This window comes from Pelodiscus sinensis, chromosome 4 (genome assembly GCF_052426305.1).
Source record: "Pelodiscus sinensis isolate ZL-2025 chromosome 4, ASM5242630v1, whole genome shotgun sequence".
In the NCBI taxonomy this organism is placed as follows: Eukaryota; Metazoa; Chordata; order Testudines; family Trionychidae; genus Pelodiscus; species Pelodiscus sinensis.
The window spans coordinates 83445884-83473453 of NC_143055.1; the positions used below are offsets into that span (position 1 = coordinate 83445884).

A 27570-nucleotide genomic window follows, 5' to 3' on the forward strand; every position below is an offset into this window, starting at 1 on the left:
TATAACAATGTGGCAGTAGCTGTTTCAGTGAGATAGACACATATTATTATTCTTTTCTGAAGAGTTCATTGCAAGACCATACTGAAAAATAAATTGCTTGGTTCAGTCTGAAATGGACAATGATGTTCTTAGAAAATCTACAAAAATTGTCAGCTATGGAATATTCTTAATATTTACATTGTGTAACTTTAAGTGGGAGGAAGAAAGTAGGATAAAAAGAAATAAAGATAGTGGTGATGCATATAGAGTATTCTCTGTGATCAGCAATAATTCCAGTTTCTAATACCTTCACTTCACCTTGAGACTATATTGTAATAGAAAATACCATGCTTGGTTTTATTTCTTTTTTGTTTTTTTTATTGAATCATGTCACATGTAGTGTGCTGCTTGTTTTGAAACTAATATGATGACCACATCAAGGAAGTTTCACTCTATTTAAATGTGAAAGAAACCACACATTACATCTCAATTGTTTTCTTGCCTTTCCCCAGCCCATAAGTCTTGGAAGATTGCCAGTATCCCTTCTGAATTTAATAAGTAAAATCAGAAACACTAGGCAGACTTCACAATTTGGTGTTTTGCTTGAGTTCCTTTTATTTGTGGTTTATTTCTTCCTTTTATAATCTGGCTGGGATGATAGTGCAGTAATTTTCAAATACAACAGTAAACAAAGAAATAATATTTGACAGAAATAGAAGCATGGATTTAATTCACAATTTTATAATACATCAGAAATATAGGAGTGTTAATCAAAAGGTCTGTTTTCCTACTTTTAATTGGATAGATTTGTGAATATTGAAGAAATAGTTAAGTGCTTGCATATTATGTAAGAGCCATAGCATATTGTACGTGTTTTATTTTTTACTGTAGGAGAGTATCTCTCTTAATAAAGGTGGTGAGTGTTTATTCATTTGGTCTGGACTTTGGTCTCAAATTTATTTAAAACAGTGGTTGCTTTGTGTTAGCTGTCTTTCATTGGTGTGTGCCTTCAAATGTATTATTGCAATGGAAAATGTGTGAAGAAATCTATTTATCATTGGTTTGCAGATTAACACAATACCCATTAGCTTGTTTAAACCAGAGGTTCTCATCCTGTGGTCCCCCATGCATTTGGTGTTGGTTCACAGTGTGCCTCCTGTTCAGATGATTTTAGATCTCTTCCTTATTTCCCAGTGATAAATTGCTTTAGTAGGCAGATAAAAATCTATTAAATTCATTCCTAACTCTATTCCATGAAAGAAATGGTGGTGGTAGCCACATGCACATTCTGGGTACATCTATACTGCATTGTGTGGGAAGGGGGAGAGGGGCATGTGTGGCAGATGAGGCAGCAGGGGACCTGGCTCACTCCAGGTCTGGACTGCTGCGGTTGTACTTTTTAAATGTAGTAAGAGCCCCCGCTGCAGTTCTGCCTTTTAAATGTAGTAAGAGCCAGGCAGCTCTTACTTTTTAAAAACAGAGGCACAGAGGTCCAGACCCGGCACAAGCCAGGACTGTTAAGTTCTGGCTCACGCTTGGTCCCCCGCTGTGGTTCTGCCTTTTAAATGTACTAAGAGCCAGGCAGCTCTTACTACATTTAAAAGGCAGAGCCACAGTGGTCCCAGAGCTGGCGCGAGCTGGGACTACTCAGTCATGTCTCTCAGTACCCTGGGAGCTAATCCAACTGTAACTCTACAGTTTAAATGTAGTAGGAGCCAGGCTGCATGCACACCTGACTCCTATTACGTTTAACCTGCAGAGCTGCAGGTGGGGTAGTGAATACTCCCCCTTATTGTGAATTAGCTATATATTTACATTATTTTATACATTTTTATGCTCCAGTAGCCTAATATGAATAATTTAGCATTTAAGGTATTTGGAGATATGCGAAGGCATTTTGTTATCACGAGTGGTTTGCTGGTGATCTATGGAAAGATTTGCATTGAGTGGGGTGGGCAGCAGGCCAAAAAGTTTGAGAGCCACTGTTCTAATTAGGAATGTGAGTCAGATTCATCCTGTGAGGCTTGGGGCTCCCCCTGTAGCAGGAAGCTGGTGCTAGTGCTCTGAGCACATGGGGGAGGGAGAGGGGAGTGCAGGGCTGGAGCTCTAGAGCAGGCTTCAAGCTGTATAAGGGGAGCAAGTCCTGAGCCTGGGACCCCCCTTCCAAATGGTCACAGACCCTTAATGGTCCGTGGATCACACTTTGAGAACTACTGCATTAGAAATTAAACTCACTTGAAGCATTTAATTTTTGTATTGAAAAGCCGAGTTAATCCATCGAAGATTTTACATTTGTGGCTCAACAATCTCTAAACAACTTAGTGAATACAGAAACATCATGACACTGTTGAAAGTTATTGGTAAGCTTTTCAAAGGAATGTCCAGGATTCAGTTTTGGTCTAATCCTACAAACATTTACTACTGGGTATAGTATCTACTACTGTGAATAATCTATCTGAAGTTTCTAAATAGACAATAATACGCTTGTTAGCATAACTAGTTCCACAGAAGTCCGTCAAACTGCTTACAGAAATCAGGACTAGAGTGCAACCTCAGAGTTTCAAATATCAGAGTTACAAACTGACCAATCAACCACACACCTTGTTTGGAAATGGAAATGTGCAGTCCAAGACAAAATAAGCAGCAGAGATTCCCCCCGCCAAAAACATAAACAAACAAACAAAAAACCAGTACAGAAAAACTTTAAAAGACTTGGTAAGGAAATTGTTTCTGTATTTCTTTCTTTCTTCTGAATAGTAACATTTCAGGGCTGTATTGATTCAATGTTCAGCTATGCACTTTTGAAAGAAAAACCATAAAAATTTTTGTTCAGAGGTACGAACATCCTCCATTCCTGAGGATTTTGTAATTCTGAGGTTCTACTTTATGCTAATGGGCTTTTTGCTAATACAGATAAGAGTTTTAATGGGGTATTAGGAAGAAAGTTTTGTTGACACTGAAAATATATTATCTTGTCAAATCTTTAAGCAGAATGTAGGCCTTGTCTGTACTATGTAATGGATTGATGCTTCAGTAATCGATCCTCCGGCTGCCTGTTTATCATGTCTGTTGAAGACATGATAAATCAGTCTCCAAGCACGCTCCCATTGATGCTTGGTAATCATAAGAACATAAGAATGGCCATACTGGGTCAGACCAAAGGTCCATCTAGCCCAGTGTCTTGTATGCTGACAGTGGCCAATACCAGATGCCCAGAGGGAGGAAACACAACAGGTAATCATCATGTGATTCCTCTTCTGTCATCCATTTCCAGACAAACACCAGTCCTACCCATCCTGGCTAGTAGCCACTGATGGATCTAAGCTCCATGAATCTATCTAGCTCTTTTTTGAACCCCGTTAAAATTCTAGTCTTCACCACATCCTCTGGTAAGGAGTTCCACAGGTTGACTGTGTGCTAATCCACCAAGACAAGAATAGCAGCTGGCATCAATGAGCAAGCAACTCTCACTGAACTTACCGCACAGACGCTGTAGTGAGTAGGCTGACTTCAGCTATGCAGCTTGTGTAGCTGAACTGGATCCAACAACACTGAGTAGTGTAGACAAGAAAAAATACTCTCTTGTTCTGCATTAGCATTATGGCTTTCTTTAAGATGTCACACACATGATCAATAATGTGTTCACCGTCTAACAGCTTTGATTGACAAAAATGTGTTATTTGATGTAACTTTTCCACACCTTGCAGATATAATTTAAATAGAGTATCAAAGCAATTGTAAGTATGTGATGTACATCTTCTCTTCCCCCAGGTATAATGTAGTACTCTAGTAGTTGTATGTAATGTCCTCAATTCTATAGGAAGATTCCTACTCCTTCTGCTGTCATTTTATGCTAAAGTCAAATGTGCTGTATTTTCAAGATGATAAGCTGCTCTACTTTAGCCCTTCTTCATACACTAACCTGGAAAGAACTCTTGTATCATTTGAAAATGTTTGTAATGCTTCTACACAACACCAGGACACTTCTATAACCCTTCAACCTTTATAATGTAGATAGTATAAGAATATTCAATAAAAAGAACAGTAATACAAAGATGTCATTTTACTGACAGTTCCCAAGGATGGCCTCAAAAGCCAAGCTGCATTTGAAGAAATGAGGGCAAATTACATCAAAGAACTAAGGAAGATGGTAACTAAATGTCCAAGTAACTCTGGACAAAGCTGGCAACGATTCTACCAACTGACTAAGCTTCTGGACTCCATGCACGATGTAAGTATTACCCATCAGGGAGTTTGTAGTATATTGGGTGGTAACTTTAAGAAGGATTAAAGAAAAATCTTTTCCTAAAGGTAAACTAGTAATTTTTCATTACACTAGCCAGCAGGGAAGCAATAGCTAATCAGTCTTCAAAGAGTCTGTTAGAAATTTTTGGACAAATTTAGGGGAAAATTGTATATAAAGTTGTTTATTTTCTAATTTTAAGGGCCACATTCTGATACTTTTATCCATGTGAATTGTATTTCACACCACAAATAGTCCCAGTGAAGTTGACAGAACTATTAGTTGTCATGTTATCCAATGTGAACAAATGTACCGTAATCTGTCCCTAAACCAGCAAATGAATTATATAAATAATTCTTTTTCAAAGAGAAAAATTAGTGAAATATGCAGTGTGTTGTTAAAACTTAAGATGCTCATGAGCCAGTTCACAATATAAGATGTTTGATTAGAGTTTTACACTTTTTTGTAATTTAAGGACTGGTTTGCTAATAAAATGTTTATTTAACTATTGAACAAAGATGTGACCCGTTCTAGCTGCTAATCTCATAAATAACTTTTTCTAAAACATTTGTTAATGGCTTAGGGTCAGTGTGGATCCCTTGAAGTTTTGCTGAACTTTGCAAATCTAACATTAATTGAATTATTATACAATTATTTCTAGCCCTCCATTTTGTTTCAAACATAATTTGCAATTGTATAGGCTTATCTTATGGTGCCACCAATTACAAGATGCATGCCTACTTTCAAGGCTGTCCAAAAAAACCATTTAAACTGTATAGCAAAGGAAAGCGCAAACACTCACACTCTCCTGATGTGGCACAAAAATAATTTTGCTGTGAGCTAGGGATGTAAGGACTAGTCGACTATCCAATAAGTATATGGTTATTGTATAGTCGACTAGTGACTCGACAAATCGCTTCCTCCCCCTTGCTGCCTCTCTCAGAGAGGGAGCAGGTTCTTGATACAATTAAAAAGCAGAAGTACAATGGGGAGGACCAGGGATGGGGCGGAGGGACCGGGCATGAGCCAGGATAGCTGATTCCCAGCTCACACCTGGTTCCCCCTGTTGTGCTTTAGCCTTTTAAATGTATTAATCCATCCACTACTTGATTAAATGCAATTTAACATCCCTACTGTGAGCTGCATGTAGAACCATGGGCCCTAATTGAAGCAGCTGCATATGAATGTGTCCCTCTTTCGTACTTGTCTTAGTTTTCATTTTTGGGGACGTATTACAGTGCAGCGCAGTTTAGGTCAAATCTGTAGGAGAGCCTGAGGTCTGTTTACAGATTGTACATATGGAATTATTTTTCAAATATTGTTCTGTTGTTGAATCATTGAAAATCTCAGTGGGAGGAAAAGGATATTATTAATACTGCAGTAATAGCTCACTCTTTCGAGATGAGTTTTCATTTATATTGTGCTGGTGAAGGATGTTTTATTGTCTGGTTTGGAAGAATGGACTGGGTGATGAACAAAATTTATTTGCAAAATTTTCACATATATATCTCTACAACAGTTAATACAGTTCTCCCAATCCCCTGTACTATTTATCATATTTTTCATACATTTCTTTGAAAGTTATGTAGTGGACTTCTAAATCTTTTTTACTTTGTTTAATAAGGAGAATTGTGTGGATGGAAGGAATAGCTAACAAAATTCTACACACATTTAAAATAACCCGAAGTAATCACCCCAAATACTTCATTAATATTGTAACTTATAGTGTTTTGATCCAACACTTCAGAATGCTGTGGTATTCTATTTAATTTTGGTAAGATAAGAACTGATGCTATTTTATTATATTTAATATCATTTTAGTATAAGCAAGTTAATACAAGATTTTTAAAGAAAGTCTTGCTGTCAGCATTCTCTTTAAAACAGCCATTTGGCTGTAAAATATTGTGTTCTTTTGTGATATTTTTGTGACTTACCAAACTGGTGTTCATTTTTTCTTCTTATAATTTACTTTTTATTTGTTTTGACTTAATTGTTCCCAAAGATATGTGTAAATGCAAAAGGAGACCAAACTTGGCCAAACAACAAAGAATATTAGAATAATTTTTGCAGTACTATTGACAAGAGATGACCTGCAGTCCCCTCTTGGACCAGATCTTGTACTCCATTTAGGACTAAATCAGGAATCATCTTGTGGGTTCCAAAACCAGTTGTTCCAAGAAGCAGTCATTTAAAGTGCCAAAAAACTTTATCTCTGCATCCCATTCTGAGGTGATGTGTACCCAGTCATTATGGGGATAGCTGAAATCCCACATTGTTATTGCGGGGTTTTTTTTTGGTTTTGTTCTTTAAATTTTCATAGCCTTTCAAATCTCTCTTAGCATTTCACAGTCACTATCACCATTCTGGTCAGGCATTCAATATGATATTCCAACTGTTATATTCATATTATTAGAGGTTGGAATTACGATCCGTAAAGATACTATAGTAATAGAAATGTAGCTGTGTTAGTCTGGTGTAGCTGAAGCAAAATTCAGGGACTATGTAGCATTTTAAAGACTAACAATTGTTAGTCTTTAAAATGCTACATAGTCCCTGAATTTTGCTAAAGATACTATGGAACAGTTTGGTGAATTTATGATTTTTATTTCATTTGATTCTACACTTTATTTCACATAGAGTGCCAATCCCTCCCCGCTGCCCTGTACGACCTGTTCTGTCCTTCCAATATATTTTGTATACTAGTATTACTGAATCCCATTGATTATTCTCATTCTACCCAGTTTCTGTAATTTGATACGAGGCATTCTAGTTCACCCATTTTATTATGTAGAATTCTAGCATTTGTATATAAGCACTTTAAAAATTAGTCACTATTTAACTGTCTGCCATAACCTGATGTGATTGATGGGACTTCTTTTGACTATTTCTCATCTGATCTTACTCATATCTTCTTATCTTCCTTCCTCGCCTCTTTACTAGGACATAGAGAAAGGTCTATTAATAGAGACTCTCTAACGGATGTCTCTGTCCGATCCATGTGCTCCTCCGCACCTGTTGGCTTTCCCCCATGCCTTAGTTTAAAAACTGCTGTACAATTTTAAGTGCCAGCAATCTGGTTCCATTTTTGTTTAGGTGAAGTCAGTCCTTCCTGGATAGGCTCCCCCCTGGGGCGGCCCTAGACTAGCTGCCAGCAACTGGTGCCCTAGGCGAACCATGCAATCGGTGCCCCCACCTGCAAACCCCTCAATGATATTGCGCCACCATTTGGCACCCCATTTAACTTGGCGCCCTAGGCAACTGCCTAGTTCACCTATATGGACGGGCTGCCCCTACTCCCCCTTTCCCAAAAGTTCCCCAGTTCCTAATAAATCTAAACTTCTCCTCCCCATACTTTGCTCTCATCTACACATTGACACCTTGCACTTCTGCCTCTCTACCTGACCCTGGAAGCATTTCAGAGAATGCTACCATTGAGGTGCTGGATTTCAATCTCTTTCCTAGCAGCCTATATATGTAGCCTTCAGAACCTTTCTCCTATACTTAGCCGCTGTGTCTAGACTGGCAAGTTTTTCCGCAAAATCATCTGCTTTTGCGGAAAAACTTGCCAGCTGTCTACACTGGCCGCTTGAATTTCCGCAAGAACGCTGACGATCTCATGCAAGATCGTCAGTGTTCTTGCGGAAATACTGCGCTGCTCCCGTTCGGGCAAAAGCCCTCTTGTGCAGATCATTTGCACAAGAGGGCCAGTGTAGACAGCACAGTACTATTGTGCGCAAAAAAGCCCTAAAATGGCAAGCGGGGCTTTTTTGCGCAAAAGCGCGTCTAGATTGGCACAGACGCTTTTCCGCAAAAGGTGCTTTTGCGGAAAAGCGTCCGTGCCAATCTAGATGCTCTTTTCCGAAAATGCTTTTAACGGAAAACTTTTCTGTTAAAAACATTTCCGAAAAATCATGCCAGCGTAGATGTAGCCATCATGTTCTTCTCAGTCCTTGTCATGCAAACGCAGAGGCAACTTTTTTGCTAAAATCCTGACTCTACTGACTACTTTTCAACTGTCACCAGTATATTTTTAACTTTCATTCCATTTAGTTTTAAAGGATCAGAATATTCTTGGTCCTATGAATGTTGTAACCACAGTTGAAATCACATGTTTGTATCCCTGCTGCAGATAGAGCATTGGCATTTGCAGCACAAGCCTGAAGGGAGCTCTGTTGAATTCATGCGTATTCAGTCCCGCTGCTGCCTCCAGCTTTTTCATTAGAGAAAGGCAGCGTGTCATCATTTGTAGAGTTTAGTTTACCCTGGTGTAATGCCTCACAATGATGTCATTTCTTTGTATCTTAAGTCTTGCTTTGATTAACCTCGTTTTAAAATATCCTCTTTAAGGACTATGTAAAATAAGAAAACAGGATACTAGAAGTTTACTGTATTTTGCTTAAATAACACGAATAGCATAATAACCAAATTAGATGGTTTTACACTGCTCAGTGCTTTCAGCCTTTCATCCACATGGTGAGCATATGTGCAGACAAAAAAGTGCCGAGGTGAGGGAAAAAAGAAATTTTCAGGAAGAGCAGGTATGCAGTTAAGTATTTGAAAGTATCAGCAACTTTAAGTCATGACTCATAAAACCTCTAAGCACTGAAAACAGAACCAGAGAGCAAAGGAACAAAGTCATTCCTGCCTGGCTTTGGTGATTATATATGCACCAGTTACTGAAATATATAAAAATATACATACACACAGTTTTGTCAGTATTGTGGGGACCAACATATTTAATCCTCACTTCCTTTCTTCAGCAGTTTTCCTTTCAACCGTTTTGATGGTCGGAAGTAAATTTCTAATGATTTCATTAAACAGCATTGTTTGTACAGAATCATAATGCAGCGATGCTAGTTGATTCCACTTCCTAATACAGTTGGGAAGCATTTCTGTCTGATACCCATGATTGTTCTTGGGTACCTGAGAGAGAAAGACAGTACTTGTTTGTAGGTGAGCCACACTGTGCAGTCAGCAACATAAGAAACAGATGTATCACACATGCTGTTGAAAATTTCATTTTGATTTTCAGCATCTCCTGGAGCAAATTTGCCTTGGGAGCAAGGGTTGTATCTCGGCAATCTTTGTTTTATATAAGGAGTTTAATGTGTGTTTCAGCTGTTTTCAAAACAAAAAATGAATTCAGTTTCAATCTGACTGAGATGTAAACAGACTTTTTAGTTCAGACCGCTTTTGTTTCAGTGCAGTGTCATTAAACCCTAATATGAACCTACCCCTTGGCATGGCAAGACAAGTACTGCACTGTCATTTGCTTGTTGATATTTTCAGCTTGATAAAAATAAACTCTTTAAAGACGCAGCTGCTGAATCATTAATTTGTATGGTTCCTAAAGGGAATACTGTGCTTCTGAAGTGGATCTTCCCTTACGCTGAGACTGTGAGAACAAAGATTTCACTTCTCTGAAAAAAGCTGATATTGATGGTACAATACAGTACATCATGAATTCACAGGAGGAGAATTACTTTACATGAAAAGAGAGACTTTGTGTGTGCTCCTGATATTGCAACTAATACTAGAGAAAATGTATTCATTTTTTGCTGTATCCAAACAGTGCCTTACATTATTTGAATTTGTTAATTTTCCATTTGTTGGTTTCCATAGATGTGGTCTTAATCATAACAATATTGTAGGTAAACTTTTAGAGGAGTCATGGAGCAATTGTATATTTCATGCCATAGACAGAGATTGAGAGGTGTTTCTAAGTGAAAGCACTGGCTCATTTTGCCAGTATAGGGAAAGGGCTCAGTGTGTGGTAATATGCACCTTTGCAATCTAAAGCAGTTTTTATTACTCCTGGATGTACAAAGTTGTGGTGAAAATCATTAGGCTGAAATCTGGTGGTGTTATTCACCATGAAAATCCCACAGATGCCGGACTCGGGTCCACTATAACTGTATTGTCTCTGGTGATGGAATTTTGTTCATTCTCTGAAGATTAATATAGACCAAAGAGTATTTCATAGAAATGACAAACTGACATACTTTGGTTAATAGGGGATTAATCTTTGGAATTTCAACAGATCTTAAATATAGAGTGCAAATGCAAAGATTGGCTATTGAGACACTAATTGTTACATAAAGATGCAAGAATCTCAATAATGTGTTACTAAAAGCCTACTTTAGTCTTAAGAATGTTGAAGTATGGTTTTCGTGAAACATATTCCCTGTTCATGAATTAGGTAGAAATGACTGATTCATTAATAATTGATGGGATTAGTGAGAATCTCTGTCCCGGTTTATCATCAAATCACTCTTAAAAGCCAACAGAGGTGGTCATTATATAGATAACAGCTTTCCTGTCTTACTTCAGTAAGCATAGTAAATATTATGAATTCTGTCTTTGTAATAAAATGCACCTATAGGCACTGAAATTGGGATTTTATTTATTTGTTTGGTTAGTTGGTTTTTTGGGGGGTTCTTATGGAACAAGGTTTGTTTCATCCGCCAAGATACAAATCCACATTTTACTGCAGTCTATCAAAGTGAGCTAAACAACAACTTAATATAATTGGTAAGAGTGATCTATTGTTTTCCTCCTCTGAAGGAAGTAGAAATTATTTATTCTGTATTCTCTCAGCTAAGCAAGCACAACCTTATCATCCAACCAACTTTTCAGTAATTTAATAGTTTTTAAACAATTAATGGTTGTAAAAATAAATAATTTCTGTCCAAGATCTCACTGTTTTCTGTTTGTGAAATCAGTGGTGCCTTCATTCACACTGCTTAATTAGAGTGTTGTCGTTAACACAGCTCTAGTAGAAGTGATATCAGCACTTCCATTATAAACTCCTATTTTCACGGGGTAAAAACCAGGGGGAGAGGCATGGGATAAAATATAACAAATTCTCAGCTCAATATGATGGTATATAGCTGCTTGCATTGCCATACTTTAATTTAAACTTACAAGTACCCACTAAATCTCAGTTGCTGTAATTTAAATCATGGTCCGTAAGCAGGGGGACCAGCAGCTTTCACAGGCCCCTGAGCAAGGTGCGGAGGGGAGCTGGCTCTCTGCTTCAGAAAGCGTGGGGCCTCAGGCAGAAGGGGCAGGCTGGGGCAGCCAGCCTTCAGTGCCACTTGTACTGTGGCGCTGCCCCTCCCCTCCCAGCCTGCAGAGGCACGCAGAGCATATGGAGCAGTGCTCCAACAGCAATGTAAAGGGCACAGGGCGTCAAGCTGCCACCACCGCTACTTTTGAATCACCAGTACCGGGCAATTGCCCCCTTTGCTCCTCCTTCCTTTCCATCAGTGAGCCTGCCTGTAAGGAGGTGTCAGTTAAAGAAAGGGACCAGTTTAACATAAGCTTTCTGGCTCCTTCCTGATTAGATACAGCAAACGAGACTCCCTTTCATACAGTGTAGAATGAATCTGGATGTAAGGCTATCTAAGTCAGTATAGGGCAGCTGTCTTCTATATATGACAAACACGAAAACTGTGTTAAATGATAATTAATTTGGGTACAAATCAAGCATATAAAAGTTGGGAAATTCCTAATTTATTGTGGCATTTGAAATCTTAACTCTGCTTCCTTGTGCTTCCAGCCTTCACACTGGCAAGCAGGTAGCCTGTGGAAATATTAGGATGTGATTATCTACTTAGCAATTGCCATTATGTATGCCCACAAAGGGACAGAATTGGGGTAGCACAGACAATCATACATTCAAATTTTCCTAACTTTGAAGTACTTGCCTTTGCAGCCTTAACATTCTTAACATAGACAAAACCTTTCTGCCTGTCTTAAATTCTTACTTACCTAAATAAGGCCAATTCATTAGGTAAGTTAGAAAGTTATTTTTATTCAATCTGTAAGCAGAGTTCTAAGCTTTAACCTGAAAAGCACAGACAGAAAAAAAAGCTTAATAATGTTTAACAAACCAACAATACAAGGAAATCAGAGCTGCCAAGCTCATGCCATCTTGCCAGAGTGCCTTGTAGTGTAAATGATGAATGGCATGTTAGTTTAACATTTTAATTTCCTCTATTTTCTAGGGGTTCTTGATTTTACCTTAGTGACATTATTTTGTCTTTACAGAATTTATAGCACCAGTGGAATAGTAAAAATCAATATTCCCCTTTAAAAGGGGGAAACAAGAAGGGTTCAGGGAATTTAAAGACCAATCAGCCTAACTGGAATACCTACAATAGATACTAGATCAACTTAATATCAGTTTGTAAGAGCCTGGGGGATAATAGGGTTATAAGGAATAATCAGTGTGAATTTGTCAAGAACAAATCATGCCAAGCCAACTTAATTACCTTCAAAGGTAGAAGGTATTACAGGCAGTCCCCGGGTTATGTACAAGATAGGGACTTGTAGGTTTGTTCTTAAGTTGAATTTGTATGTAAGTCGGAACTGGTATATATTGTAGGGGAAACTCTAGCCAAACATTCTCCAGAGCTCAGTTTTATTCTCCCACACCTCACTTCCCTCAGTCCTTTATTCTCAAGCTGAGGTGTCTGCTGAGAAAAGCTGCTCCGTGTCTCCCTGGTCTGCTGGGGAGGGGCGCTAGCTTTGCGTCTCCCTGGTCTGCTGGGGGGAAGCAGCTAGTGCGGGATTGCCTCACCCCATTTGTAAGTAGGGATGCGATGCAAGTCGGATCCATGTAACCCGGGGACTGCCTGTAATCTATTGGGTAAGAAGGAGAATTAGAGGTTGTGCCTTGATTTAGTAAGGCTTTGTACCTGGTTCCACATGCCATTGTCATAAGTAAAGTAGGGAAATGTGGTCTAGATGAGATTAGTATTAAGTGGGTGCTTAAATTGAGTGAAAGGCTGTACTCAAAAGAGTAGGTATACATTGTCAAATTGGGAGGGAGTATCTAGTTCAGTCTCACAGAGGTCAGGCGTGGGTCTGGAACTATTAAATATTTTCATTCATGACTTGATAATGGAGTAGAGGGTGTGCTTATAAAATTTACAGTTGACATTAAGCTGGGAGGGGTTGTAAGCACTTTGGAGGGTAGGCTTAGCATTTAAAATGGCCTTGATAAATTGGAGGATTCATTTGAAATTCAGTAAAGGCAAGTATGAAGCACTTCTCTTAGGAAGAGATAACTGGGTCAGTGGTAGTACTGCTGAAAAGGATAGGGGCAGAGAGAGGGGGTGAATGTAATGAATCAGTATGATGAAGTTGCAAAAAAGGCTAATTTGATTCTGGGCTGTATTAACAAGAGCTCTCGGGGGATGTCTGCTCCATTGTAGAATGCAGAATGTGCACAAAGTAATGTTCTGCCCAGAATTACCTTCCCCCCCCCCCAAAAAGTGGGTTGTAGAGCTGCTGGCCACCACTTGGAGCTGTTGTACCCTGCAGAGCCCAGCTGTCAAATACAGGTTGAACCTCTGAAATCCGGTCCAGCAACATCTGTGCGACAACAGGTTTGGCAGCTGGGAGCCCCTTGCAGGCTGGGAGCTGGGAAGGCAGCCCCAGCGACAGCAGAGCCCAGTGACTGGGACTGATGCCTCAGAGGTATCAGCTGCAGTGGGGAGCTACCAGAATCTTTAGTCTGACCCAGCCTGGCCTGTCTCTCCTATGTCTACTTGCCCCCTGGAGCAGCTTCTGCCTGCCTCTGGGCCCTGCCTGCCTGGCTCTGTGCAGCTGGGATCAGGTGCACTCTCCCAGGCCCACCTAGCAGTTCATGCACCCTGACTGCTTCCCCAGCTCTCTGGAGCAGCTGTTCTGTGCTCTCGGTTGGGTGTAGGGAGGGAGGATAGGGTGTATGGGAGGAGGAGTGGTACAGTAAGGGGGGATGTTAGGGATGAAGGGGATATAGAAATGGAGGGGATGGGCAGTATAAGGGTGTGGAGGGGTTCGAGAAGGATGGGGGTGTAGGAATGGAGGAGGGGGTAGGGATAGGGAGGATGACAAGTGCAGGAATAGAAGCAGGGGGATCAAATTGAAGTACAGGTTGCTTGGGGGATGGGGGGGGGGAGATGGGGCTGGCCCTGCCCGATGGCCAAGGGGATGGGGGGAGAGCTGGCCTTTGCCCGGCAACCAGATGGGGACAAGGGAGGCTGGGCCTGGTAGCCAGGGGAAGATCCAGGCTGCTTTGGGGCCTGGAGCCCTAGGGCTGTGGGCATGGCAGCCACACCATCCAGGAGCTGTGGGCACTGAAGCTGCAGCTCACCAGGGCTGGGGCCATGCCTCCAGCCAAGCAACACTGGGGTTGTAGACCATAATGGGCCTGTTTTGGGATCCTGGGAGGGTGAGGGGAGTAGAAGAGGGGACACAAAGGATGGGTCCGGGAGCTCGCCTCCTGAGGCAGCTGAGTCACTTGCCCCCTGTGCTCTTACCCCCGTGTCATTCACTGCTTACCTTCTCACTTCTTCAACAAATGAATCAGGTATCCTATAGGCAGCAACCTCCTTTACTATGTTACCCTCCTTCATCCCAATGCAGGATCATCCTGTGCCCTGAATGAGGCTGGGGTCCCCTGAAAAGTTTGGTTTAAGTGAGTGTATTACAGGAACAATGTGGCAGGCATCTGTGCTGTACTGGACACAGACTCTTCTTCCCATTTCCCTTGAGTTTAACCCCTTCTGCCTAACCCCCTCAAACCTGGTGCCTGCCCTGTCCCTTCCCCATTCCTGAGTTTTGTCAAAAGCCAGTTCTCTTTGCCTGCCTTATCCCAGACTTCACCATGCATGCTTTTCATCCCAATCAGTCTCAGTACAAACTCCAGTCTACCTAGCACCTAACTCCCAATCTTTCCTCCTCTCAATCACCTAACTGAAAAATTCAAAGTTATGAGATGAAAAAATATTTGCTGTATTTTAAATTGCAGGTAAATATTGTTGAGCTGTAAGTGTAAATGCTAGTATTCTCACTAGAATAAATACACTCCTTTGTGCACAGGATTACTGCATTTTTATGTACAGAGCCTAGGGTTAAGAGAGCAGAATCTTAAATGCTAGGGTTGGAAAAGTTCCTTGGTTATCCATCCCAATTCCCTGCCTTGAGCAGGATCAGCTTCCATGTTGTTTGTCACTAAGATTTTTCTGTACTAGTGGGACTGAACAAGATTGTTCAGTATAGTAATTGCTTGCCCTCGTTTATCGTTAGATAGAATCTATAGTATAGATTATTTAAATTCACAATCATATGCTTTCACAACTCTGTTTTAGAGAGTCTGTTCATTCAAGAACTCCTTCTAAACCGTAAGACCATTAAATGTGGCATGCAGCTTCCTCTTATAACTTAAAGCAAAGTCAGGGTTTGGTTGTGCCAGGACAATGTGATATACATGGAATCTGATTTTCTCATAAAACTAAAAGGGAGGGCTCTGATAGCAGGGACAGTTATATTCCAGAATGACCATGAGGGAGGGCAACAAGCACAGAGGACAGTTATACTCCTGAATGACCACGTGGGGGTAGCAAGCAATCCTAGGGAGCCCCCCTCCACCTTCTCAACCTCCTGCCTTGACTCCTGCACCTCTACACAGTGCCCTGAGCCCCTACCCAACTTCCAAGCTGCTGCCCTGACTCCTACATGCCGCACACCCCACCATAAGCCCCCCTGCACCTCCTAATCTCTTGCCCTGACTCCTCCATCCCCACCCTCTGCCCTGAGCCTCCTATATCCCCAAGCCCCTGCCGTGTCTCATGCACATCCCATACTCCCAGCCCCCTGAGCAATACCAGGTAAATGTTCTAATTATATAATAGAATACATTTTTCCTTGTAATATTCCTACCAAGAAGTTTCTAAGGTAGTGCAAGATGCTGAAAAAGTATGTAGGGCGCTGCAGAATTATTCCCTCATTAACTCTATTTTATATAGGTTGTTTTACTGAGGTTTATATGGCAAAATATAGTAATGATAATATATGTATGAACATATATAAAATTTGTCCATTGTGATTTGTGAAAACATGCAATTAAAGTCTATTATAACACGAGCAAGTAGACTTAAGTTGTGCATAAGTTTGTCATGCGTCTTTAATCTTACTCTAAAACTAGTTTAATGGAATATTTTGTAATCTTTTGATTCAGTGGCACACACATTGCTATGAAGTTACATGAATGTACAAAGCCAGATGTGCCCGGCCATGGGGAACAATGATTTAACGAACTGCAGGGTGAAAATGTGCTAACTCAGACTAAGACTCAGGTCTCTTATTCACTGGCAAACAAACTGCCCAAATCTATGCTGCTGTTTTGTCCACACCATTGTATGACAAGTAATGTCAGTCAGTCCCAGGCAGAAATCATAGATGCCTTAACACATTATTAAGACTCCAGGAAATTGCTAGACAGTTGCTATTTTTAAATGCCTTTTTCTAATTCTACTACTATAACCTAGTATTTATTGTTTGTAATAAGAAGTGCATGCACAATTTAAAAGTAAAATTTACTGTGAATGCCTGCCCCAATGTAAGTTTAGCATTAGGCTTAGCTTTATGGCATTTTTATCATTACTACTGAAGGGCATTCATACCAATAAAAGTGCCTTTTGGTCGTTAGCATTCTAGTTGCCTCCTAGCCCATCTCTTCAACAGCAAATATAAATTGCGGTTTTGTGATTTTCTATGATAGAATTACAAAAGCCAGAGAAAAATATCTTGTTTTAAAGTGTCTGAAAGACAGAGAAATAAATACAAGAAGGCAGTCACAGTATTCACGTACGCATGTATAGACTGAAGTGCAGAATCTAATCTGCACTGAAGAGTAATCTGTATGAAAAAGGAAGTTTGTTATTATAAATGTTCATTGGGATCCTGCTATATTGGGATTTCAAAATGGCAGCCACAGAGTTGCTTTCTAATGGGGCGTCTACACTGCGTCCATACCCCAAAATGTGCTACGCATATTGCATAGCTTAGTTTGAGTGTATTTCAAAATAGTGCCAAATTTCAAAATAAACTATCTAAACAGCACCCAATTTTGAATTTAACCATTATTCCTAAATGTCCCTTAATCCTCGTGAAATGAGGTTTATGGGGATGTAGAAATAGTGAGCCTGTTATTTCAAAAGCTATTTTGAAATAATGGACTTGTTTAAAAGATGTGTAATAGCTATTTCAGGATACTGGAAATTTCCTGAAATAGCGCTGCTGTGTAGATTTACTCTGAGATCTATGCTAAGGTTATCTCCACATTTGCCCTCACTAGTCTCAGTAGGCTGAAGTACGATCATTAGGAAAAAAAAGTTGTAAGATGCAACTTTCAGCTAGACAATCTTGTCAAAAATTGTAGTTGAAGTTTTATAGAAACACACTGTTGTCCTTAATCTATTTAAGACTGATCTGACAATTCTAATAGTCCATTCCCACCCCACCCCACAAGAGCATGGCCTTAGTAGTAATGTAGGGTATAATCTATCAAAACGGGAAGGCAGTTACAAATAATTCTATGACAAGATTGGAAAAATAAATATTTATTTCTTTTAATGCTGCCTTTGCGATCATGATTTGGATGAAGTAAACTGAGGGAAAGTGATAGATATCTTTACACATTATAGTTTTATTCATTAGCACATGCATGCACATATACATGAATACTGCAGACCTATGTCAGCACAGTAACATGCACAGGGCCTGAATGTTCATTCCTTATTAGGCAAAGCTTATCAATTTCAATAGGTGTTCTGGATTGGGCCCCATGTTAGCTTAGTAAAATTAATCAGACTACTTGATGTACTGGGTATCTGATCGCCTGGAAAGTCAGATGCAAAAAATACGGGTAAATTTTCTTAAAATATTTCCTAGGGGCAGAGGAAGAGAGTAGAAAGCCCACTCTTATTTTTATAGATACTGAACACCCATAACTTGAATGCAGGTTAATGGGCCTTTAATAAAATATATTTAAAAAAAAAACAGGTAGCTATTCAGAATCTCTGTATGTCAAAACTTTGGTATCTGGGTTCAGATATTGGTCCAGTCCCCATCTGCAGATTTTGACTGCATTGGTTAAGTCGCACTGATTACTCCTTCTCAAGAGAAAAATAAACAGAAGAGACGATGGGGTGCACAGTTCAGTTTATAAATTGTCTAAATCCATTTTCCTTTTTTTTGCTTTTCAGCTTGTCAGTGACTTGTTAGAATTCTGTTTCTACACTTTCCGAGAGTCTCAGGCACTGAAAGTGGAGTTTCCAGCCATGCTGGTGGAAATCATCAGTGACCAGTTACCAAAGGTGGAGTCTGGAAATGCCAAGCCCCTATACTTTCACAGGAAGTGATGGAAAATGTCTTAATAGAAGAACTTTGCCTTAAGTTTCCTTGTGTTATTCCACACCCATGAAGGACCCAAGAAACGACATTTTAAATGTGCTATTTACACTTGTTCAGCAGTCTCTGACTAGTCTAAAATCATGTGAAGGGTTTGGAAAACAGTTGATCTGGATTTGGCAAGACCTAGATGTTTGAGAATTACCCCTTTACTCCTAACACTTAGCAAATGTTCCTGTTCCTCTGGATGAAAAGCCATATCTAGTCAATAACTCTTTGATTTTGATATTTTAACAGATGGAAGTTTTAAATATGCCATGTAGTTTCTGGTATTGTTTGCTTGTTTTAAAAGGGTTCAAGGACTAATACAAACTTTTTAAAGCTTACCCCTTGGTTTGCACATAAAACATAAGTCAATATGGGGCATTAATATTCCTTTCTTGTAAAAATATATACAAACAACCCTAAAGTGTAAAGTAATAACAGAACATTTGGTGTGGAATACTCGTTATCCCCACCTGCGGCATTTGTTATCCTATGTTATCCATCATAGGTGATATACACTGTGTTAAGTGTCCATTTACTATTTAATTAAAAAGGATAAGATGTTAAAACAAATGCCTCAGTTTCAGTTTATGGTATCGTGCTGGCTTTACAAATAATTTTTGCAGTCTTTTGCTGTACTGTACATTGCTGTATGTATAAATTGTGAAGGACCTGAAGTAAGGTGCAAGGAGCTTTTGTAAATGAGAAAAAAAATCTTTAATGGTTAATAGGATGAACAGGAAAGTATTTTTGAAAGAATTCTATTTTGCTGGAGACTATTTAAGTACTATCTTTGTCTAAACAAACAAGGTAATTTTTTTTGTAAAGTGAAATGTTCTGCATGCATTATGAACCGTTTACAGTGTATTTAAAGAAAGGGAAAGCTGTGCCTTTTTTAGCATCATATCTAATTTACCATTTTACACTATCCGTTGTAAATAGCCACACAACCTTTTTCAGTTATACTTAAGCCTTTCTATTTTTCTGTACATTTTTCTCCATTTTTATCTACCACTTGCAAGTATATGTGACTTGAGCACATGTTAGGAGTGCTGCTTCATATTTCTGTAGGAAACGAAACCATATTGTGTTTGCAGCTTTATGATGGTTTCATTTAACAAGACATTTCAGTCTCTCAAAAGCTTTTGCCAGGTTTATGATGTGGTGAGTTTCTGCCCTCTACTCCAGTTTACTCAAGGAGAAAAAAGCAAATCATAATATGTGAAATGATTTTTTTTCCTTTCAAAATTCAAGTTTCCCAACTTTTGTTTTTCCTTTTAATATTGAATACATGTAACCTTTTAAAGGTCCAGTTGTCACCTCTGATTTCAGGGAGTGAATTCCAATTATGGTTAAGGGAACAGACAGATCGGTACAGTAAGTATATTGGTTATATTTTGAGTGGCAAGGATGAATAAGATGTTGATATGGCAGATAATCTTGGTGGAGGTTATAAATTCAAAACATTAATGTAAAAAAAAAAGTAAGCAGACCTACATTTAAAATGAATTTTTTTCAGTGTGAACATTTCTATCTTAGTTATCCATTTTTGTCTCAAAACCATGTGTGTCCTCTGGTGTAAAACAATGAAGATGCACCTATTATGGGGGTGACTTTCACAATTTGTAAACAAATACAAAATTCTGGAGTAGAATAGAAAACAGATGAACTTTTCTGATCATCATTGATACTGATCTAGATAGGAATCAAGACTCTGAAGAATTATTCTAGGAATCAAGACTGAAGAATTATTCTAAGTGCTCTGTCTGGGCAATGGTGACCTTTTGAGCTACAGCTGACCCTTGACTAGTCAATGTAGCATTCTTACCAATGTTAATTAATAAACTCACTCGCACCCTTTCAGATTCAAAACTCTGAGCTGTGCTTCTGGCACATGCAAGACAGAGTCAACACTGCTTGTCTTTTTAAATGACACCTGCCTTATGCCCTGGGTAATCTGTAGAGGCTGTATTCAGAGGGTGGGGTTCTTATATATAAATGTATACATACATATATTATTTTCAATTTTGAAAGTCTAATTCATAGCTAGATCCTTAAATACAATCAACTAACTTGCACAGCAATATGAAAGCCACATGCCCAACATGATAAATACACTGCATGCAGACTGGTTGTTTACAGTAAAGAAATGGCCAGAAATCCTTTATTTACTTTTTTTCTTTAAACACTGATAATGGAATTTCAAAATAGCCAGGTTTTGGGTGAATACAGTCTGCATCAGCTTTTTATATTAACAAAGTTACTAGCTCCTTTTCTATCTCTAAGTAACTTTGCTTGGTTAAAATAGTGAAGCCATATTCTAAACTTCACCGTTAAATGCCTGTCCCAGTACAAATTGTTTGTTTGCTCTTATTTTTGTACCTTATTGCTTTTAATCTTGGGTCGGTACATAATTCACAAACTTCATATAATTAAAAACACACTAAATTAGTTTTAAAAAGCAATTTATATCTTTATGCAAAAACGTATGTCTGTCTTTGCAAACAACTGTAAGCAGATTACAATAAATCCTTTACTTTAATCACCTGTTGTTTATGAAACCATTCATTGAATTTTTTTGCTAGAAATCATTCAATAGATATAATTGGATACAGATGTTTTAAGAGACAGTATTCTCTTCTCCAGAACACTTAGGCAGAATAACCATCTCACTTTAGCTAACCAAATCTACAGCAAAATAAAATACTGTTTTTAGCTACAACAAAGAAATGAGTATTTTGGACTTGTTTAGAATGAAATAGGCATTTGTCTCCTGCAAAATGTAACAATGAAATTTCAAAATGTCTGTTTTAAAACTGGTCTTATGCTGATTGCATTAAATTATGTTGTTGCAATGAAAGAATGGAGGTCTAGCGCAAGAACATTGCAAACAGTTAAAATGTAAAATAGTTTTAATAGACTACAGCAGGTATTGCAGGAATACTAGATCTCATCGTGTAACTATTCAGTTGCACAAAATAAAACAGACTAAAGTTTGCAATATCAAATTCCTATTAAAAATACTTACAATGAGCTAATTCATGGGGTGGTGTTTTCACTGACTTGTTTAAACATTTATGAATTTAAACAATCTACAATTAATGCACTTTTAATTGCTTATTAAAGATTTGACTTTCTTTTGTAGAGCAATGTTTTCAGCTGGAGGTCAATGACTTGATAAAAATAGACAGCAGTTCTGAGGTCAGTAGAATGTTTAAGAATTCTTGGAGTTTAAATAGATTTTTGGATGAAAAATAAAAGCAGTCAGCACTATGGTGTAATCAGTAAAATCTATGCATAACGATGCATTTATAATTGGGGTTTGCTTCTGTATGGTTAAAGCTTTTTAAATAAATAGAAAATATTGTTTGGTCTTTGTTAATGTCTGCAAGTACACTTTTTATAAATTGTACGTATACACATGGATTAAAATGGTTTGATTGCAAGTATTCCTTGCACTTTAATCTTCACTAGCTGATGGTGCATTGATTTCCTTGGAAACAAGCCTGTGTTCACTTCCAAACAATCTATTTAGACAACATGAAATTAATTGCCATGTTACATAACTGTTGTTGCTCTTCATGCACATTGAAATCTCTTTTTACAAACAAGTCTCTTTTTGAGGGTTAGTTGTTGTAGTGCTAACACCCCCATACCGCCCTGTCTGTTGAGAGGCAACGTGCTTACGGAGGGTGGCAGGCACCACTTTGGGAGCATCCTTAAGCATGTTTGCCAATTGTTTCTCCCAGAAGAGCTGGCATGAGACTGTTGTGACATGGAAGGTGAAGCATGTCTCTCTCAGAAGACAAAGTGGCCTTCAAAAACTGTTTAATATGATAAAAATTGGAGTTAGGCATCCTTACCTCTATTTTCATTTGGACAATAAAAGTAGGAGAGTATATTCCAAATAATTAGCATTTTTCCTGGTGCAATAGTGATTGCACTAGTGTAGAATGCTAGGAGTGTGCACTCTAAACTTTTCAATTTCTGGTAGTGGCAGTAACAATTTCTGGTAGTGGCAGTAACAATCAAGTTTCACCAAAATGTTTTGGTGCCAAGAAATTTTAATTCTGCCTTATCTCCCACTGTTGTTCAGCAGAAAAGAATAGTAGTGACCTCATTAGTGTTAAGGCAAAATATAACTACCGTATTTCCCAAAATGCTAGAATGTGACAGATGTGATCTGTTGCTATAGAAGCATGAGATCATTGGTAAGGTTGTATGTTTTGGGGTACTGGTTTAATGAAGTGAGGGTACATATTTGTTATTGGCAGTGCTTTATTTGCAATGAGAGGAGCTGGAGGGTCAAGCATTTTACATTCATAACTGATATAGCAAGCTTAGAGGTGTAAGGTCTGGGAACTGCCACACCTAGAGGTGCTGGAGGCCAACACTGACATAAATAAGCACTGGTTTGGGGTGTCTGAGATGGAAATAAAAGCTTTATGGAATTCTTCAGGACATTGGGATCAACACAAAAGTGGGAAACTGTACAATTCTTTCCCCTTAACTTCTAAGTCTTCTAAAGTTTTGAGTGAATGGGAAGTGCCATATCTTTGCTTTTAAATTGTTTGCTAATATCAAAAGGGAAAATCTGACTTGCTGCTGAACAGTTTTACTACAAGAGTAGACAAGGACACACTATGTTCAGCACTGTTTCGGAAAACCATGTCAAGCCCCATTTAACATGGTTTATTATATAGAATACACTCCCTTCAGCACTAGTGTACTTGCAGCCTTGCTGTTTAATTACAGACAACCTAGCTGAGACTGGGACAACAGGCAGTTGGGGAGAGAGAGAGAAAAAGAGTAAAGGGGGGCCTGAATTATCTCCATGGTGCAATTATGGAGACCCCACACACTGAAGCTGAATGTAAGGTATCAACATAGGAGGACAGGGCTTATTTGCACAGTAACTAACTATAACAAATAACTATCAGCGGTCACCCCTCTTCCATTTAGTTACTTCATTGCTGCTTGTGTGTGTGGACACTTAATCCAAGAAAAGGGTACCCTATTTCAAGATTACATGAGTAATAGTCTTTTTTCAAAACAGAGCACTCTTCCTACATCATATCCCCACACAGACTTGCACTGACGCAACTAAATCTGTAGCACGTGAAATAGTCAGTTTGCCTATTTCAGTTCCGTTACGTAGCAAAGTTTTGAAAGCTCTGCAACATGATCAAGAACATACCAGAGAGGAACCTGCCATGAAGAATAGCAAGAATGATGATTCTTTCAGGCCTCTGATTAAACACAAGTTTCTACTGAGCCTGAACTTCTAGATCCAAGACAGAACAACAGAGGGGGAGACTGCTAGCAAGGGAAGGGAGATGAACCTTGCCTGTTGATGTTCCTGCTAATCAGAGTCCTGGCTCCTGCATTTTTCAGTGAAGGAAGTCAACAACTTCAGTCCTATGGTCCAGGTACTTACAGTTACTGGCAAGAACTGCAGCCCTTCAGGAGCCAATACTAATTCCATCTTTTCTATATGATTCACTGTCAAAGGAGGGTACTGGTCTGAGAAGGTCCCAGTAAACAAACAAGGTTGGTTAGAATGCATGTTAGAGAACTTTCACCCACCTGACAGGAGAGCAATATAGGCCTAATAGGACTCTAGCTGGAGCTACCAGTGCCCATGCTACAACAGACCACCACTGAGGAGCCAGCTGCTGAGAACCCAACCATGTTCTGCTAAAGAAAAGTGAAAATTGCTGCAGTGCTGAAAACCTCAGAGTGGAACAACCTCTGGAATGGAACAGAAGAGAAGAAAGGTCTTCTGAAAGAACCAGGAGTCACCAAATTAAATTAATAGGTAGCAGGTTTAAAATAAACAAAAGTTTTTCTTCACGCAGTGCAGAGTCAACCTGTGGCACTCCTTGCCAGAGGATGTTACAAAGACCAGGACTTTTACAAGGTTTTTAAAAAAAAAACTAGATAAATTCATGAAAGTTAGGTCCATCAATGGCTATTAGCCAGGACAGGTAAGAATGGTGTCCTTAGCCTCTGTTTGTCAGAGGCTGGAACTGGATAAAAGGAATCACTTGATGATTATCTGTTCATACTCTCTACTGGGCTAGATGGACCTTTGGTCTGACCCAGTATGGCCATTCTTATGTTCTTCACTGCCTCTTCGTTGCCCACTAATAGTTGAATGGGGATATTACTTACTTTTGGCCATAGGAAGGAGGAGGACACAGCAGCAAGCCAGGAATCAGGCACCAGTAGTTGAAATAAACCAACATGGAACCCAACCCTGACATCACACTTAAGTCTACAAGAGGCTAGAATCTCATCTGGTGGGAGCAGGAAATACAAAGCCTCAGAGGCAATGTTGTTAGCTTGCCCAATGGGGGTAGGTCCACGTGAAATGTTGTTTCCCCTATTGGAAGATGAAGTGCTGATCTGCACATTTAGCATAGACTATCCAGGAAAGTGTTCTCCAGGATTCCTTCTGGCACTGTCAAATGGGACAGAATAACCACCAAAAAGCTAAATATTGGCACACTCATAGAAGACTTTATTCTTGTCCTTGGAGTCAACGTTGTCATTAAGCAGGTCTTGGAGGGGAAAAGGAATTGGATTCAAAGAGTTGAAAGTGAGGCCCCATGCTTTCAGGAAAAGAGGCAAGTACATTATGCGCTTGAGAGGTATCTTTTTTTAATACCTCTAATTCCTGATGGCCTAACACTAGGGTTGCCAGATGGTTTCAACAAAAATACACACTTGACATTACATCAATCTACATTACATCTTATTTAGAAAATACTGGACATTTATATTTTCTCAATTTGTTTCCCAAACAGAAAGCTGATATACTGAACCGTCCAGTTCAAACCCAGATACCTGGCAACCCTAGCTAACACTGATTGTCTGAAATATTGCACTAGATGAATGGAGAGAGAGAACAAAGGCGGCAATTCCCTTGTTACCAAATACATCATAGGCTCTCTCAGCATTAGGGTGTAAGCCACCATGGAAGACCTTCCCTCTAGAGTTTCTGGAGCTGAATTCTTAAAATTATCAGGCAGTATGCTTAACTTGGCACAGTTCTGACCCAGCTTCTAACTCGTATCCTCCCTTTTACAAAATCCTTAATAAACAATTAGACAAATTAGGACTTAAAAAGGAAATTAGCATTCTCTTTCTGACCAGGAAATACACTGAACAGGGTTCTCTTCCTCAAGGTTGTGTGGAATAGATTTACATGAGGTATCGGAGGCAAATGAACCTGAAATAACAGGAAGTTCAGAATAGCATATGCAAGACTTTACAGACCTGACGGCAGTGTAGCAAACTTGATCAGAACAGAGCATGAGGTGACACTCCACACCTTCAATCTCTAATTTTTCTCTTCCCTTTCACTTCAGCCATCTGACCTAGATCAAGAACTAAGGCATGTAGAAGACAGTGAACCTATTCTGAGCCAAATTATTATGCACAGCTCGATTGTTGCTATTGCCTGTAGTTCACACTTGAAAATGACTGACTAGATTTTTAGTCAGTCACTAACTTACCTACTGTAGTAATCAACTGGTGTCAGAGTCAAAGCATAGCCTTGGCATGAATGCAGTGTCCCCTATTAGCACGCAAATGAGTGTGTGCAGATTGTAGTCCCATTGGGCCTTTTGTTGTGATCAGAGAATAGACTCCCCAGCCAAACACTGCTTTCCAAATTGAACAAGCCTATGATTTACTGTGCAGTGCTACCACTGAGATTATTTCCATAATGTATCAAGGGACAGATTTGAGCTTGATCTCATTGCAGTAGTCCTAAAGCATCTTCTGTAGAAACTCTCAACCAGAATTGCCTTAAAGCTGTATGACACAGCTCAGCCCCCCCCTCCCACTCCCCCCCCGGACAAAAAGACAGATATGAAACCTCATAGCATGGAGGAGTTCCATTTGGACCTGGAGAATAACACCAACTCAGCCCACCATCTGGAGTTCATTTGTATATACTTGGAAGATCTGTGCAGTTCTGGGCAGAGGAACAGATAATGGCATTGCATTACTTAATATATCTGCAACTTTTTGCTTTGCAAAAAGAATCAAAACCCACAAAAGCTCACTCTACTGCCATGTATTAAGTCTTAAAAATCCATGTTGTGTGTAAAGAATATTTATGCAAGAAGGAAAAGTCAGACACAAATTGCTCTCATCACAATGGTAACTACTTTGGGTAGCTCTCAGATCTGATACAGTCAGCCCAGAGTCTGATACCTCTCCCATGCACTGCTCCTCTACCTCACTGCTCACACAGTCCCATCACTTACTCCTCAAGTAATCCCACTGTAAGATATCATTTGGTACAATTAAGGGATGCACAGGGCCTATAGGAGGAATAAGGGGAGGCTTGAGCCTACGCTCTTTGAAGTCAATAGTGCAGGATCTGACCTAACATCTAGTAATATATCTAGGGCGAGAACAGAGACTCCTGCTAAGATGAGAAGAGGACACAGAACTTCTGGCATGGAAGCAGTGATATGGGTGGAAAGGACGGGAATTGCAGAGAGTTCCTGAAACAGTGAGGGATGGAAAAGTAGCCTACAGGGCTTTGTGTCAATGAGCTCATCCTACAGACTGAAAGCAGCACATGACGCACCAGGGCTACATCTACACTGGCGTGATCTTGCGCAAAAACTCTTTAGGGCAAGAGTTCTTGCGTTAAAGTAGTTGCGCAAGAGAGTGTCTATACTGGCATGTGCTTTTGCGCAAGAGCATCCTTGCCAGTGTAGACACTCTCTTGTGCAAGAAAGCTCTAATGGCCATTTTAACCATCGGGCTTTCTTGTGGAAGAAATTCATGTTGCCTATCTACACTGGCCTCTTGCGCAAGAACAGTTGCGCAAAAGGGCTTACTCCTGAGTAGGAGTGTCAGAGCTCTGGCGCAAGAAACCCTGATTTCATACATTAGAACGTCAGTTTACTTGCACAAGAACACGCGGCCAGACAGGCAGCAAGTTTCTGCGCAAGATCACGCCACTGTGTAGACACAGCCCAGTTGTATTTAGGAGACGATAATGAAGTCAGTAAGCTGTATGATGAAAGAAATGTTCTCCATCTTAACCCAGGCCTGTTCAGAATCAGCAGTGCCTTCCTCTTTACTGATTCAGC

At 39.5% G+C, this 27570-nt stretch overlaps 2 protein-coding genes across 4 annotated transcripts in view; one reads left to right on the forward strand and one right to left on the reverse strand.

The window, feature by feature from the left end:
- Positions 1 to 21823, forward strand: part of NR3C2 (nuclear receptor subfamily 3 group C member 2) — a 254754-nt gene extending 232931 nt beyond the window's left edge. For all 3 annotated transcript variants that reach the window (XM_014578934.3, XM_014578933.4, XM_006133847.5), the window contains exons 8-9: positions 4053 to 4210; positions 18262 to 21823. In XM_014578934.3, the coding sequence (XP_014434420.2) occupies positions 4053 to 4210; positions 18262 to 18417 (314 nt within the window). In that variant the 3' untranslated portion in view covers positions 18418 to 21823. The remainder of the gene's footprint in view (positions 1 to 4052; positions 4211 to 18261) is intronic.
- Positions 1 to 27570, reverse strand: part of ARHGAP10 (Rho GTPase activating protein 10) — a 275716-nt gene that overhangs the window by 11061 nt on the left and 237085 nt on the right. The gene's annotated exons all lie outside the window — the stretch shown is intronic.